The 15,945-nt window shown below is 46.7% G+C and overlaps 1 protein-coding gene across 1 annotated transcript in view; it reads left to right on the forward strand.

Annotated features, from left to right (window-relative positions):
• The window catches only part of NECAB2 (N-terminal EF-hand calcium binding protein 2), a 167,818-nt gene that overhangs the window by 43,688 nt on the left and 108,185 nt on the right, over positions 1-15,945 (forward strand). Inside the window, exon 3 of the mRNA XM_044433909.1 lies at positions 14,398-14,506. Within this exon, the coding sequence (XP_044289844.1) occupies positions 14,398-14,506 (109 nt within the window). The remainder of the gene's footprint in view (positions 1-14,397; positions 14,507-15,945) is intronic.

Raw genomic sequence — 15,945 nt, forward strand, 5'->3', positions numbered from 1 at the left:
ATAAGGCTCAAAAAATACTCCCATTAGGCCTGGAAAAATGAGATAACAAAGCAGACAAATTCATTCATCCACAGGATGAAGTCCCAAATTTCATGTGGCTTTTGTTTTGCTTTTTATACATTGTGCATCAATCATAATTTGCATTTATGCAGAGTTCGGTAATGTACAATTCTGCAACATACAGAAATCCTGCTCATGGGGCTTTGAACATACAGAATACCTTTCACCTGCTGATTGCTTTTTGTATCAGCAAAGCCCAAAACAACTCCATCCAGACAGAGGGCTCCTAGCCCCCGAATGAAAAGACAGAGCGCAGCTAGTCCATCCTTCTTTCCTTGATGGATTTGTTGAGATAAGGAAAAAGATGAAAGAAGTGCTGGAAAACATGGGAGGGTTTTAGTGAGAATATGACATAGTACAATTGTGTGAATCTGGCAGAACAGTTGCCCATCTAGAAGCACCTTTGGCCTATGGGCAGCCATGTTAAGAGGTTTCCTTCTCTCAAGCCAGATGGTTTGTCCATCTAGTGCAATCAAGTATCTGTAATTATAACAGCAAATTATATTAATAAAAGATGATGGGTGTCTATCATACCTGTGCCTGGATCAGCAGCATAACATGAAACTTGGACACCTGAAGTTTGGCATGCTTACTAAGGGGACCCCAAGGAGTGCATGGAGAAAGCATTCATTGGTTTATTATTTATTTATTAAATGTGTCCATGTGATTGAAGCCTATGGTGACGTCTTCTGCCACCAGGAACAGGCTCCTTAGGGGGCTGAAGGAATGTTTATACCCTGCCAGTGAGAATGTCTTCACTCAGATGAGGCATTTTAGTTATTTATTTAATTAAAGCTTTTCTAGACTGTCCCATTACTAGCATCTTGGGATGGTTTACAGCAAGCACAGATTTAAAAAAAATGGCACAGCATCCAAAAATTCACAGTAAAATCTCAACTAAAACCGATTAAACATTAGAATAACGGAAGAATAAAAAGGTTTTCACCGGGCACCAAAAACAGACAAGGATTGGCACCGGGCGAGCCTCCCTGGGGAGCATATTCCACAACTGGGGTGCCACTGCAGAGAAGGCCCTGCGGTGGGTAATCCGGCACAATGCAGGCTGGCATGAAGGGTTTGCTGTGTCAAAGCAAGGGTTCTTTTCCCCCATATTTGACGTGCATTTGTATCCCACCCATTCCCAGAGATCCCCATGTGAATCCCATCTGTTCACTATTAAAGGAAAAGAAGGAAGAGTTATCACCCTGAATAAAACTTAATTTTGACAAGCAAGTGCATCCCAACATAGAAAATGACTGTGAACAGAAGAACAACAAGGGTTTCATTAGTGAAGTGCCTTTGCTGTTACAGTTGTTAGCCTCTGGGGAATGACCAGAAATTCTGCGTTTGCTGTCAGTGAAATATTGGCAGACGATTATCTTCTCTGCTGGGCATTTTGCAAGCTCAGCTTCGGCTTCCAGTTTTATGTGAGCTATCAGTGGGTGAGGCGTTCAGCACCTCGGAGAGCTCCTAGAACCGGTTCCCCTGCTCTTCAGCATGTCAGAACTGTTGGTTGGTTGGTGGATCTGTTGCCTTTGTAATCTCACCATTGAGGCCATTGTTGTCTCCCCAAACGGCACACAACAATGAGAAAGAAGCAGAGGCGGTTAGTTTCCCCCTTGGCTTGATGCTATTCCTGGGAAGCAGTGGGGACCAACTCCTCATGACCCCAGCTGCCCTGGCTGATGGAGTGTGCTTCACTTCCCATTTCTCTCTAGATCCAGAGCAAGTGTCCTTTGGGCCCAAGTCTTCTTTCTGGCCTGGGAGGGGAATTCAGCCCCTAATTTGGCTCATTCTGTGGTTGTTAGATGCCCCTGACTGGTTTCCTGCTAGGGAACCAAAATGGCATCCCCACAGGGAGCCTTTGGGCTGATGGATGGGGTAGAAACACAATAAATATAAATAAATAGAGTCTTTTGCCTTGGAGAAGGTACTTTTCTGCCCAAGGCAAGTCTGTGCTCAGTTGTCAAAGGGCACGTTCTGTTGAGACCACCCAGTCTAGTATTTTCTTGCAGCTTATCTTGCAGCATTACCCCATCATGTCCTCTTCCCCATCATTTGCCACCTGATTCTTTTTTTCAATTGGATGGTATAAGGGGTGAAAGTGAGAATCTTCTGCATGCAAGGAATTTGCTCAGCCACTGAGCTATGATTAAACATTAACCCTTTTCCCCATCAGTCACAAGGAAGCATGCTCAAGAGGATGTGGGTTTTAATAGAGATGTGTAGTAAGCAGCATTGCTGATCTGCACTGCACTTCTGCAAACTGCTGAAAGGGTTTTGTTTATTCGCTTGTCGAGTTGTCAGAGGACCTCAACTTATAAACAGATACAAGGTTCATTCAAAGAAAAGCTGCTAACTGGGACCAGTCATAGGGATCACAGTGCTTCCTGAAATTCACTGTCTTGCGGTCTATGTCCGTGGGGGTCAGCAGAAGCAGCTGAAGAAAGGAAAACTGAATCCAGAAAGTGAAGGGCTTAGTATATTTTACTGAATCAGAAAGGGGTTGTCTGAAAAACTGTAACTGTTCACCTGCAAAGCCTCACGGCAAAGCAGCCAGAAGTACAAAAGGGTAAAGTTAGATGAGTCTACCAAGAGAATGAGACCACTACCACTACAGAGCAGACCGAATATGTTGGTCTTTTTGCACACAAAAAGCACAGTCTGAAAGGGAAACCTCTTTGGATCCACATGGGTGCTGGGCAACCTTCTCTGTCCTTGTGACTCATTTGCAGCAAGGCTCCTGGTGTACCCAGAACTGTTAAGTAGCTCCACGCTCTGTTGACTCCTGCTATTGTATGTACTACTTGCCTTACGAACACCAAGAAGGAATTCATCCGCAGCTTCCACCATTTCGTTGTTGTAATCTCCTGCCATTGCTATTTATTCCAACAAACTTACAGGTTGTGTAAAGAGTTTCTTTATACAGGGCCCCTTGCCAGATGTTGTTCAAGCTGGTGTTTCCTTCATAATCAGTGGTGGTCAATTATGTAAACTGGCAGAGCAAAGCAACACGTAAAAAACTAATCATGTTTCTTTCCTGTTTTGTCAGTACAGAACAGAATTCACTTTTTGCTCAAGGTCCTTTGAGGGGGTGTAACTAAAACAATTTCCATAAAAACCAAACCCGTTAAAGCAACCAACATATTGCATCACATGCCATTAAATGTTAGATGGCCGTATGGACCATTACAAGCATAATAGAGCCAGCCAATGAACTTCTTGATTTTGAGTGGTTCCCAATGCAGCAGCAAGTTTAGGCTTCGAATGCACTCCACACTGGCATGGAAGAGAAGAGAGGCCTGCATTTTGGAGGGCTTGAAGAACATGCACCCACTACCCAGCCCAATCCCTTCTTCCACACAAGAAATATTTTCAATAAATGCTCTGAGCTTGGATGTTGCTTCTTGGAATGCCCACAGCAGCTAATTCCCGAGGAGTCCCCCTCACATCTGCAATACCCAATCCTTTCTTGTTTGCATCGCACTTAAGATTAGTTTTTTTTTTTATTACTTAGGCAGTTTTATTCTTGAGTGAGAAAACTGACCTTTCAAAGACATGGCATCTGTTAATGAATTTCCTTTCTCTAAAAGAACTGGGATCCATCTTGGGCTCTCAGAATGACTACAGCATTTTGTGTTTCAAAAAAGTGTGTTGATTGCTTCAGGGGTCTTGTCTCCAAAGAGAATCAAATGTACCGAATTGCATTCCAATTTTACTAACCGGGGTAGAAGAGCTGCAAGATCCAGAGCCATGTTAGGGTTCCCCGAGAGCAGGTCAGTGCTGCCTCTTCCTCCTGTGAGCAGAAGAAAAGCCATGCTGGATCCGACCCCAGGTCCATCCAGTCCACACTCACAGCCACGAGAAGCCCCAAGCCAGACCTCCCCCTGCCCACGCTCCCCAGCAGCTGGTGTCTGCAGGCAGGCCACCCCTGGGGAAGGAGGGAGCCATGCCCAGTGGCTAGCGGCCACGGAGAGCCTCCTTCCCCATGAATCTGCCCAGCCCCCTTTTAAAGCCACCCAGATTGGCGCCCATCAGCACTTCCAGTGGCAGCGAATCCCACAGTTCCCACTGTGGGATGAAGTCTTTCTTTTTCTCTGTCCTAAACCTCCCGCCCGTCAGCTTCCTGTGATGACCCCGGGTTCGAGTGTTATGGGAGGGGGCGGAAAATCCTTCCCTCTCCCCTATCTCCACACCATGCATTATTCTGAGCACTTCTATCCTGTCTCTCCTTCCTCACCCTTTTTCTACTCCCGGTTGGCACAGCTGCTCCTCACAGGGTTGCCGCTGCAGCCCTCGGATCGTTTTCCTTGCCCTCCTCTGTAATTTTTCCAACTCGGTGTGCCTTTTTCTGGTGAGGTGCCTGGAGTTGAACAGAATAGTCCAAGTGCGGTCACACCGGAGGTTTAATGCATTCCTAAATGCATTAGGATTTTATTGTGCCCCTTTATCTGCTTTTACTCCATCCTTTCTTGTCTTTCTGCCCCCTGAATTAGGGGTGTTGAATGCCTTTCAGCTTGAGCGATAAATTCAGTTTTGGGGCCATTGTGTGGACCCATCCTCCAGTGGCTGCAGAACTAAAGGCAAGGAAACGGGGGGGGGGGGGGGGGACAGAGGGATAATATGAAATACATATTTTAGCATAAAAGATGAGGAGCCAGGATATCAGCTTATTTGAGGATATATTTGTCTATCAGCTAAAAAAGTAAGCCTTAAGGGGAGGTATTTCAACCTAAAAGAGGGGAGTTGGACATCCAATGCTTGGACACACAAAATGGCCAGCATTTGGAGAAAAGCGGGTGCAGCCAAGGGGCGAGGAATGGGGTGGCCATCTGAGGAATGCTGAGAGGCCATTTTGGGGCCGTATCAAACCCCATCTCATACCTGTCTGAGCAGCCATTTTTCGGACAATCAGCTCTTCCACTGTCTGGGCCCAGCCCACTGCTCTGGTTTAATAACGACATCAAGCAGATAAAAGGGCAGTATCAATTTATTTATTTATCTATTATACATCCTGCTAAGATCGTGTGAGAGAAAAGTGCATTCAGCAAAAGCCAAATAGCACAAGCATTAAAAATTCACGAGGCTTCTTTGAAGTCCTGGCCGTGGCCTGTGTGCGTGTGCGTGCGTGCACATTCGTGTCTCGGAGGGAGGAAGGAACGGAGGGAGAACATAAGTGGATCCCCGTTGATCAGACCATCTAATTTAGCATTCTGTTCACACAGTGGTGGACCAGCTGCCCTAGGGAAACCACATGCGGAATGTGACGTTTCCAACCACTTTAATGTGTGCTCTGTTTCCCATGTCTGTATTTCTTGGCAGAAAAGGCAGAAGTGAAAACAGGAGTCAGAATTTGTTCGCAGCTTCTCTAAAATGTATACCAGGCCCCTCTGTGGGCCCATTGATGTTTTCCACTCCCTGGAATGTTCTCAGCTGCTCCGAGGCTTTCGGAAGTCCCACATCTTCACATGGATGCCCAGTGTGAAGGAAGGAAGCTCTTCATTGCGACTGGAATGACCTGCGATGGCAGAACTGCCGTGTGCGAGAGTGCAGACTCTTTCTTTCTTGCCCATGGGCTGCTTTCCCAAGGAACTCTGCTCATGTTCAGGGACCAAAGACAGATTTGACAAAGTTCACACCAGTCACGGACGAGTGGGTGACCTGGTCCCTGCAATGTGCCATATCACACCACAGGTGGGGGAACCCATGGCTGAGTGGTGCACTGTGAAAAGATTCACCAAGTTAATACTGGGTTTTCTTCTAGTGTTTTCTACCTATGAGGAGTTGCTTATATGGAGCAGAGCTGTATTAACAACTGGCACAATGTGGGCCCCATCCTATAATAGTCATCCTCCTGGAATATCTGGCAAGTTTCCCTCAGTGGTGGACAGGGGTGCATTGCGCGTGAATGCCATCTTTGTTTCTGTGTGTCCTGGAAGTGGATTTGTGCTGGTGCACTTTGGGAGCAAGATGGCTGCAATGTTTTTGCAGTCATGGAAGTCCTTCCCTCACACGCTCCAAAAAGGTCCAATTTAGGGCACTGCTGGAAGAAAAAGATGGCAGGGCAAACTGGCTGGTGTGTACATACAGTCCAGGGAACGCACTGTGATTGGCTTGCGGAACCACCAGCCTATGTCCAAGGGTCCAGGTACTCTACTGGGTATGAAGGCATATTTAACCATGACTATCAGCAGATACCCCTTCATGGATCACTGCCTCGCCATGGCAAAGGGGCTTGCGTAGCTCAATGAAGCTGTGAGCGCTGCCGTGCAGGGCCACCCAAGATGGACAGGTCATAGCGGAGAGCTCTGACAAAGGGTGATCCACTGGCGAAGGAAATGGCAACCCACTCCAGTACCCTTGCCATGAAAACCCCATGGACAGTACCAAAAGGCAAAAGGGTATGACACCGGAAGATGAGCCCCTCAGGTCAGAAGGTGTCCAATATGCTACTGGGGAAGAGCGGAGGGCTAGTACTAGTAGCACCAGAAAGAATGAAGCGACTGGGTCAAAGCCGAAAGGACCCTCAGTTGCAGATGTATCTGGTGGTGAAAGGAAAGTCTGATGCTGTAAAGGTCTGTACTCCATAGGAACCAGGAATGTAAGATCTATGAATCAAGGCAAGTTGGACATGGTCAAACATGAAATGACAAGACTGAACATCAACATCTTGGGAATCGGTGATCTAAAATGGATAGGAATGGGTGAATTCAATTCAGATGACCGTCAGGTATACTACTGCAGGGAAGAATCCCTCAGAAGAAACGGAGTAGCCTTCATAGTCAATAAAAGAGTAGGAAAAGCAGTACTGGGATACAATCTCCAAAATGACAGAATGATCTCAGTTCGAATCCAAGGCAAACCATTCAACATCACAGTAGTCCAAGTCTATGCCCCAACCACTGGTGCTGAAGAGGCTGAAGTTGACCAGTTTGTTTGTTTGTTTGTTTTTTGATTTATATCCTGCCTTTTTCCTACAAAGGGCTCAAGGCAGCTTACATCATTCTCCTCCTCCATCTTATCCCTGCAACAACCCTGTGAGGTAGTTTGGGCTGAGAGTCTGTGACTGGCCCAAAGTCACCCAGTTGGCTCCATGGCTGAGCAGGGACCAGAACCCAGATCGTCTGAGTCCCAGTCCCGCGCTCTTAACCACTACACCACACTGGCTCTCAGTTCTATGAAGGCCTACAGCATCTTCTAGAAATAACACCAAAAAATGATGTCCATATCATCATGGAGGATTGGAATGCTAAAGTAGGAAACCAACAGATAACCAGAATAACAGGCAAGTTTGACCTTGGAGGACAAAATGAAGCAGGCCACAGGCTGGTAGAATTTTGTCAAGAGAATACAATGGTCATAGAAAACACTCTTTTCCAACAATCCAAGAGACAACTCTACACATGTACATCACCAGACGGTCAACACAGAAATCAGATTGACTATGTACTCTGCAGCCAAAGATGGAGAAGCTCTATACAGTCAATAAAAACAAGACCAGGAGCTGACTGTGGCTCAGATCATGAGCTTCTTGTTGCAAATTTAGGCTTAAATTGAAGAAAGTAGGAAAAAGCACTAGGCCACACAGGTATGACCTAAATCATATTCCTGATGAATATACAGTAGAGGTGACAAATAGATTTAAGGAATTAGATCTGACAGACAGAGTGCCAGAAGAACTATGGATGGAGGTTCGCAACATTGTACAAGAGGTAGCATCTTAAAACCATCCCAAAGAAAAAGAAATGCAAGAAAGCAAAATGGCTGTCTAAGAAAGCTTTACAAATAGTTGAGGAAAGAAGGGAAGCAAAAGGCAAGGGAGAAAGGGAAAGATACACCCAATTGACTGCAGAATTCCAGAGAATAGCTAGAAGAGATAAGAAGGCCTTCTTAAATGAACAATGTAAAGAAGTAGAAGACCCTCTTGATGCAGGTGAAGGAGGAGAATGCAAAAGTTGGCTTGAAACTCGACATTAAGAAAACTAAGATCATGGCATCTGGTCCTCTCACTTCCTGGCAAATAGATGGGGAAGAAATGGAGGTAGTGACAGATTTTATTTTCCTGGGCTCCAAGATCACCACAGACGGGGACTGCAGCCAAGAAATTAAAAGACACTTGCTCCTTGGGAGGAAAGCTATGGCAAATCTAGACAGCATACTAAAGAGCAAAGACATCACCCTGCCGACAAAAGTGCGTATAGTTGAGGCTATGGTTTTCCCAGTTGCAATGTATGGCTGTGAAAGCTGGACCATAAGGAAGGCTGAGCGCCAAAGGATTGAGGCCTTTGAATTGTGGTGCTGGAGGAGACTCCTGCGAGTCCCTTGGACTGCAAGGCGATCAAACCGGTCAGTCCTAGAGGAGATCAACCCTGACTGCTCTTTAGAAGGCCAGATGCTGAAGATGAAACTCAAATACTTTGGCCACCTAATGAGAAGGAAGGACTCCCTGGAGAAGAGCCTGATGCTGGGAACAATAGATGGCAAAAGAAGAAGGGGACGGCAGAGATGGAGATGGAGTCACTGAGGCAGTCAGTGTGAGCTTAGGTGGACTCCGGGGGATGGTGGACAACAGGATAGTCTGGAGGAATGCTGTCCATGGGGTTGTGAAGGGTTAGCCATAACTTAGTGACTAAACAAAAAAAAGTTGAATCATAAAGAGAGAGTGAAAAGAAAGAGAAGCTTTCTTCCTTTTGCCATAATATCAGGGGCTCAGAGTCACCCAGCAAAGCTGAGGACAGACACAAGAAAAGGATGCCAAAGTGATCAATGGAATCTGCTCCCGCAAGATAGGACTATGGAAATCTGCTGGCGATTTTTAAGGAGATTGGACTGACCTTCCCCAGTCTGGGCTTCCCAGGTGTGTCGAGTGGCAGCTGGGAACAGTTGTCCAGCACACGGGGAGAGCACCAGCTTGGAGAAGCCTGAAAATGACTCTTCTCTGGGCAGGAAGGGCCTAGAAACCATCAGGTCTTCGCCGCACAAACAACTCATCTGGGTCAAGTGCTTATATGCCTCGACCCCCTGAAGTCTACTGAGCAGCTAAGCAGGATACAGGAACACGCTGTTATGAAGCCTGAGCCTTCTCCCAACTTGAGTGGAGAGAGGAGTCCAATTACGGCTTTACAGTATTATTCACATGGGGGCAGGGAGTGGAGATTGTTCCTTTAATTGCTGCTGGATGTGAGCTTCTGCATGCATTACAAACCATTTCCGACTGCTCTCCGTGACATTTGCCGTGCAAACTCCCTCATCAAGAAATGTCCTCGGCAACAGTATTTTTTTGGAACAGTCCTTGTATTTTAACTCAGTTCCCTCCCACAGGCAGCCATGATTCTTCTGAATTAACTGGAAATCTCTGCCTAGGCCTGGATCTTTAAGGCCACCCTGGAGGCAATTTCCCATGGAAGGCAGGGATGGGTTAGGGTGAGGGATGGGCCATTTCTTCAGTTAACATTTTGTAGTGTCAAACCCAAACTCAGATATCCTTCCTAATTTGCATATCTCCAAATTTTGGAATGGGCTCCTCCAATTAAAAAAGGCATGCATGATGCATATATTGAGGAAAATAACCTTTGTAATCCATCATAGTCATAAAACAGCTTGGAAAATGGTGTGCATGATTTGGGAGAAATGTCTCAAGAATGTTCATGAATTTCCATACAAGTGTTGTTTTTCTTGTCCCCAACTTAATGGGGACTGGCAGGTATCCACATATAATGCCAGTCCTCTGTCGGTTACACTGGCTGCTGGGCCCAATTTAAGGTGCTGGTGATGATCTATCAAGCCCTAAAGGGCTTGGGTCCGGGATACCTGAAGGCGCACCTTCTCCCCGATGTGCCCTCCTGCCCCTTGAGATCTGAGGCGGAGGCCCTGCTCCAGGAGCCCTCCTCGAAGGAGATCAGGACGGTGGCTACTCAGGGAAGGGCCTTCTCTGTGGTGGTGCCCAACTGGGGAATACACTCCCCAGAGAGGTCTGCCTGATGCCCACATTATATTCTTTTCAGCGTCAGGTGGAAACCTTTTTATTTTCCTGTCCTTTTAATGTTTAATTGATTTTAACTGGGGTTTTTGTATTGCAATTGTTGAATACTGTGGTGTTTTGTTTTATTCTACCCATTTTATTGTAAGCTGTCCTGGGATGCTAGTGGGGGGGGGGGCAGAAAAGCTTTTAATAAACAAACAAATAAATAAATAACTTTGAAGGCAAACTGTGCTGAAGATGGGCAGAATGCTCACAGTTCCCAAGGAACCAAACTCAACACTGGAAGTGTTGAAACCCTTCTCCTTTTGCCGTCAATCGTTCCCAGCATCAGGTTCTTCTCCAGGGAGTCCTTCCTTCTCATTAGGTGGCCAAAGTATTTGAGTTTCATCTTCAGGATCTGGCCTTCTAAAGAGCAGTCAGGGTTGATCTCCTCTAGGACTGACTGGTTTGATCACCTGGGAATACTGGGCAACTGGGAAAATCATAGCCTTGACTGTACACACTTTTGTCGGCAGAGTGATGTCTCTGCTGTTTAGTACGCTGTCTAGATTTGCCATAGCTTTCCTCCCCAGCAACAAGCGTCTTTTAATTTCTTGGCTGCAGCCCCCCTCTGCGGTGATCTTGGAGCCCAGGAAAATAAAATCTGTCGCTACCTCCATTTCATGCCCATCTATTTGACCATTCAAGCAGAGTGAGGCTTTACATTTTAAAATGCATTTGGATCTCCAGTCCCTTTAGGTGTGTACCTAAAGGGCTGTAAGGTCTTTGTGCATCTGGCACAGCCCTTTGGATCACTCATCAGAAAACTTTGGGAGATCAAATTAAGTCAAGGCAGGCTTAAGTTCTTATCCTGCCCATGGCATATCCATACCTTTCTGCTTCTTCAATTTTACTTTTTATGCCCTTCCTGATAAGACACCCAGGACAGAAAGCCTTCCAAATTCAGCATCACTTATCTTAACTTGTACTGCTTGGATTAGCAGGATATTACAGCTCTTCAGCCAGTCGTTTTAGCAGGAAAGGGTATTTCAGGTCTTTTCATCATAACTTCCGTGTTCCCAGCATGATATTGGCCAGTCTTATCTCACAAAATGCTCTGCTTCTTAACAGTCCTGCTTGTCTATTGTGCGTTTTCAATACACAGCTTAATTCTGCTGTATCTTGGGGTGGTTTTTTTTTTCTTTTAATTATAGATAGCTCAAAGGAACAAGTTTTAAATTAGCTTTCCACAAGGTCAGTGTTGCACTGAATGCAAACTTTTAATAAGATGTGGAGTTATGTTTGGTGATGAAGTTGAACCTGTTCGGTAAAGGTGTTTAAGTCTTGTCCCCAGCTCAAGTTTCTATTGTTAGTGAATCCTGGGGATGGGCTGATCTCCTCAGCTCCAAATTTTCCTTACCCAGAAATTTTCCTTTCACAAAACAATTCTGAAATTAGACCCCACACAGTTTTCCACTTGTCCCCAGTTCTCCCAGACAATGTTCATCTTCCCAACAATGCAAGTAGGAGAATTGACAAAGAACTACAAAAGACAAACAAGAACAATGAAATAGCAATTTGGATGTGAGTATATGCATTTTGTTCCATAGTGCTTGCTCAGTCAGATGCTAGGCTTGCTTGGGCAAAGCAGCACAGGAAATCTCCTTGTGCAAATTGAATTTCATCACCAGTGCTAGCTCAGGTTTCTGATGTTGCCTTGCAAACGGCTCCCATGGGACTCCCTACACCATGGCGTACCAAGCATGGGACCAGTGCAAAATTGCGGGCAAGGATGAATACTTCAGGGGCAAGGAAATGGAGAATGCATGTGTGCCATTGCTCAGGAGCCAAAAGTGGGAGAAAAAAATGTGCTCAGTTCTGCCATGGAGGGCCAAAGAGGTTGCCAGTAAACGTGAAAATGCACGAATCCTGACACTGTGCAGTAGCTCATGAAGGCCAGTGGGGCAAAGTGTTTCAGGGCAGCTTTCAGCTGAGGACAGGCAGTTTCCTGACCTGTTTCAGACTCCAGAGTAGGAAGGGCCACATTTTTCTCTCTGATTTCCCATTTGCTCTGTGCAGGAGGGTTTGTCAATACAACACCAGTTGGTGACACCTTCTCCACTGCAGCAGTTATGTTGAACTTTATAGGAGCTGTCCGTGGTGTTTTGTGGTGGTGGACCTTTTTGAGGGATGGTGTCCAGAGCCACCAACGGGATGGCTCCTCCCCCCCCCAACTGCAGTCTGAAATGGGGGGACTCCGTGCCCAAAACAAGGTCCATGAAGGGCATAGAATCTTGGCTTGACCTTTCAACGGACTCTGAATAAGTTTCTTAGCTCACGATCCCATGCCTAGTTAGAAAGAAGGAAGGGGTACAATTCCCAGCACCCCTTTTTCTAAGTATGCATAGGATCACAGTCCTTGAATATCTTTTCTCTCCAGTTCTGATAATTCATGCACAAAGCCAAGTTCCAAATGAGAAATGTGACCTTGAGCTGATTAAACAAATTATAATTGGTCTACCTCGTTGTGATCAACAATTCCAGTCAGTCTATGAATGAGGATAGAATTTGCCCTCTCACTTTCTAGTCTGGCTTTACAAAACAATTTCAAGCAAACCCTACTAAAAGTTCCTTTGCATTTGAACTGCACCACTTCTTTCTAATTCTATGGAAAAACGTGGCCTCTAAACGACTTTTAAAAGTTTTCTCCATCATTTTACAGACTTGCTTTTAAGCAATCAATGTTAATGCTTTTCAGTGCTGCTGTCTTGAGAATATATATCAATGCTTCATTTTTTTAAGACGAAGGTCACAACACCTGCCTGGGAGAAAAACAAAATCTTGAATACTTTAACAGAAAAGTGCATGGGGAGGGGAGGGGAATTCATGTAGAGGGGGGTTGTTGTGGGGGGATCAGGATGAACAAGTAATGTTGCTATGGCAGTTTCAGCTTGTGGAAAATCTAGAATGATATGTAGTGTTCATGCACGCGTGCACGGGTGTGCATGAAGATTGGCGGTAGGAGAGGACAAGAGACACACTAGCTGTATGCTTTCGAGAGTGGGGTGTACACATGTGCAGTGGTATAGTTTGAAATGCAAGCGCTCACCCAGGCAGTCCCCATTGGAGAGGCCAGGAAGAGGCCAGGATCACTGGCTGCATTGATCCAGTCTGTCAAATCCTGAGGTGGCCGATGGCGCCGATGTCACTGGGCAGTCTAGCTGCTGTGAAGTAGCTGAACCGCATTCCCAAAATATGTTCATCACCATGGATACTCCTAATTTTCTAGTTAGCAGATTCACTGTTCCACCGATGTTGCAGCCACTGCCATCCATAGATATCCAACCAGTCCCAGAAATTTCATCGGCCTGAGGAACAAGTTCTTTTGTAAAGCCAAATGGTCTTAATTGGCCATGCAAGACCGTTTCTTGTTTAGTCGCAACGTTGTGCCCGACCCACTACGACCCCAGGGACAACCCTCCTCCAGGGTCTCCTGGCCTCCACCATTCCCAGAGTCCACCCAAGCCCACACCCACCACCCCAGTGGCCCCATCCAGCCACCCCAGCCTCTGCTGTCCCCTTCTCCGTTTGCCTTCCATTGTTCCCAGCATCAGGGTCTTCTCATTAGGTGACCATTCAAGACTAAACCGCTCCAAAATATACTGTATGGCAACATGGACAACATGGGGGGGATTCATTCCTCCCCTCCCAGAGAGCACGGCAGATTCTGGGGGGCAGAGGGCTGGCAGATTATTGCATCAGTCCTGCTAATAAAAAGCTACAACGCTGTGGGCCCTGGTTCCACTATGCCCTGGTGCTTGGATCCCTGAGGAGGGGGCATGGAAGGCACCTTGCCCCAGGGTCGGACCCCCCCCCCCCCCCGAGCTCAGAGAGATGCATGCATCCTTTTCCCTGAGCGAGGTACAGCGGTGGCTGGCCTGCTAATTGCCCAGGTATTTTCTCTAGGCAGGGGTTTTTGGCCACATAAGGGAATGAGGCTGGGACACCAATTTGGGCTGGCATAAGTTCACCTCTGCAGCCCCTTCCCATCGGCACTCCCTGGCTTCCCTCTTTTTCCTCTCTGACACCCAGGTGTAAACTGGAGGGGGCAGCCAGTGGGGTGGGCCCTGGCCTTTGTTCTGGGCCCCTGAAGAATCCTGAGGCCTTCCGGACGATTCAGCTGGCCAAAGATTGTGACCCAGCCCCAGAGTTACAATGACCCAGCTATACCACTGGTTCCAGTTCCGGTTCCAGTTCCTAGCCTTTCCCTTCCTTGCAAGCAAATTCGTCGTATTGCGTGGTCAGTGTTTTTGTCCTTAATGGTCTCGCATGTGTGCTGAATTTTTTTGCAACCCCTTTTGCTTTATTGCTTACAGATGATGGGAAGCTGTCCTTGGAGGAATTCCAGGCCTTCTTTTCCGATGGAACTCTTAATGAGGAAGAACTGGAAAAGCTTTTCCATACCATTGATTCTGACAACACAAGGTAAGTCTCTCTCAGATTCCATATCAGCTCTGCCTGATAATTCAGATTATTCAGAAAGCATTTGTCTTTTAAGCAAACTTGTTTGCTTAACCAAAGTTTAATGCATGGGTACTGTTGTTTTATGGATGCGTTGCCTTTAATGCTTTAATTGTAATTTTGTATTTGAGCTTGTGTTTCATCCCTGCAAGAGCAAATAAATAAATAAATAACAGAATTCCCATTCACGTCTTCCTGGATAAAATGATCCTAGGAACAAAATGAGAATACAACAGAATGAGTATGCAAAGTGCAGTTTGTGGGACATCAAAGGTTCATCAAAGATGGGTAACACCCAAATTAAAACAAAACAGTGCATGGAATCAAAAGCATCCAGTTGTGTTAGTCGCTACAGTCCATTCATGCCTATGTGCCTCTATACCCCCACTCTCTTTCTCAGACATCGGGAGTGGGGGACATTTTATCAAATTTCTCCAGGGGCAGAAGAAATTCTCCAACTGTTTCTTGGGTGTGGTGCTCTCCATTAGTGTTGTGTGTGGGTGTGTTGTATGTGTGTATGTGTGTGTGCAGGATGGGGTGGGGGTTGGTATGAAAAAGTTTCATTAAAAAAATGAAGCTTATTTGGAGCAATGCAGCACAATGGCCTTCTATTTCGCAAAACAAAAAAAAAAAGGTCAGTTTTGCTTGAGGTGCTGCTGTGGCTAAGATCACCTGGGCCAGGTAAATGGGGAAACAGGAGGGAAGGAAGTGTCCTTTCCCAACACAGTCTGAGCTACAGGAAGACTCACGTGGCTGTGATGCCCCTTTGGCTTGCAGATGAATGGCAGTGTCCCCCTGTTAGGCTGCCTGAGGGTGGGAGCGGACGACCTCCATCCCTTGCAAGCTTGAGAAGCCAAGTAGGAGCATCTCAGAGGGCCCCCGTTGGCGTGCACAACCTTCTGAGCCCAGGGCATCAATTGTGCTCTGCTTGGGGGCTGCACACCGATTCACGCCTGCCTGTATATAGAAACAGACACAGCAAGTCAGAAGGGTCCTCCCGGGCCATCTAGTCTGACCCCTGGCTCCAGCCGACTCCACTCATGACATGCCCACCGTGTGCATGTCCATCTATGTACATGAGCAGCTTTTTCCTCTTTACTAGCACCCGCGGGGAAGGAGCTGACTATGACGATATCTGAGGGAAGAGCGGAGAGAATCCAGTGGGAGGCGTGGGGGCCCGAGGGAGTCCTGGCCAGGGCTTTGCATGGGCCTCCCACAGCTCTGGGTCCAAAGCCATACTTCTCCCTCCCACCCGCAACAGCCTCACCGGTGCCTCTTTGGTTTGCGCACAGGTCTCTATGCACACACAGCGCAAAACGTTGAACCCTCTCTGGCCTTCTCTGCCCAGCGCTTCCCTCATGGATCTTCCTGTGCCTGTCCCTGGAGGGAGGGACACGGTGGAA

This window comes from Varanus komodoensis, unplaced genomic scaffold, assembly GCF_004798865.1.
Source record: "Varanus komodoensis strain SLA01 unplaced genomic scaffold, ASM479886v1 scaffold27, whole genome shotgun sequence".
Lineage (NCBI taxonomy): Eukaryota > Metazoa > Chordata > Lepidosauria > Squamata > Varanidae > Varanus > Varanus komodoensis.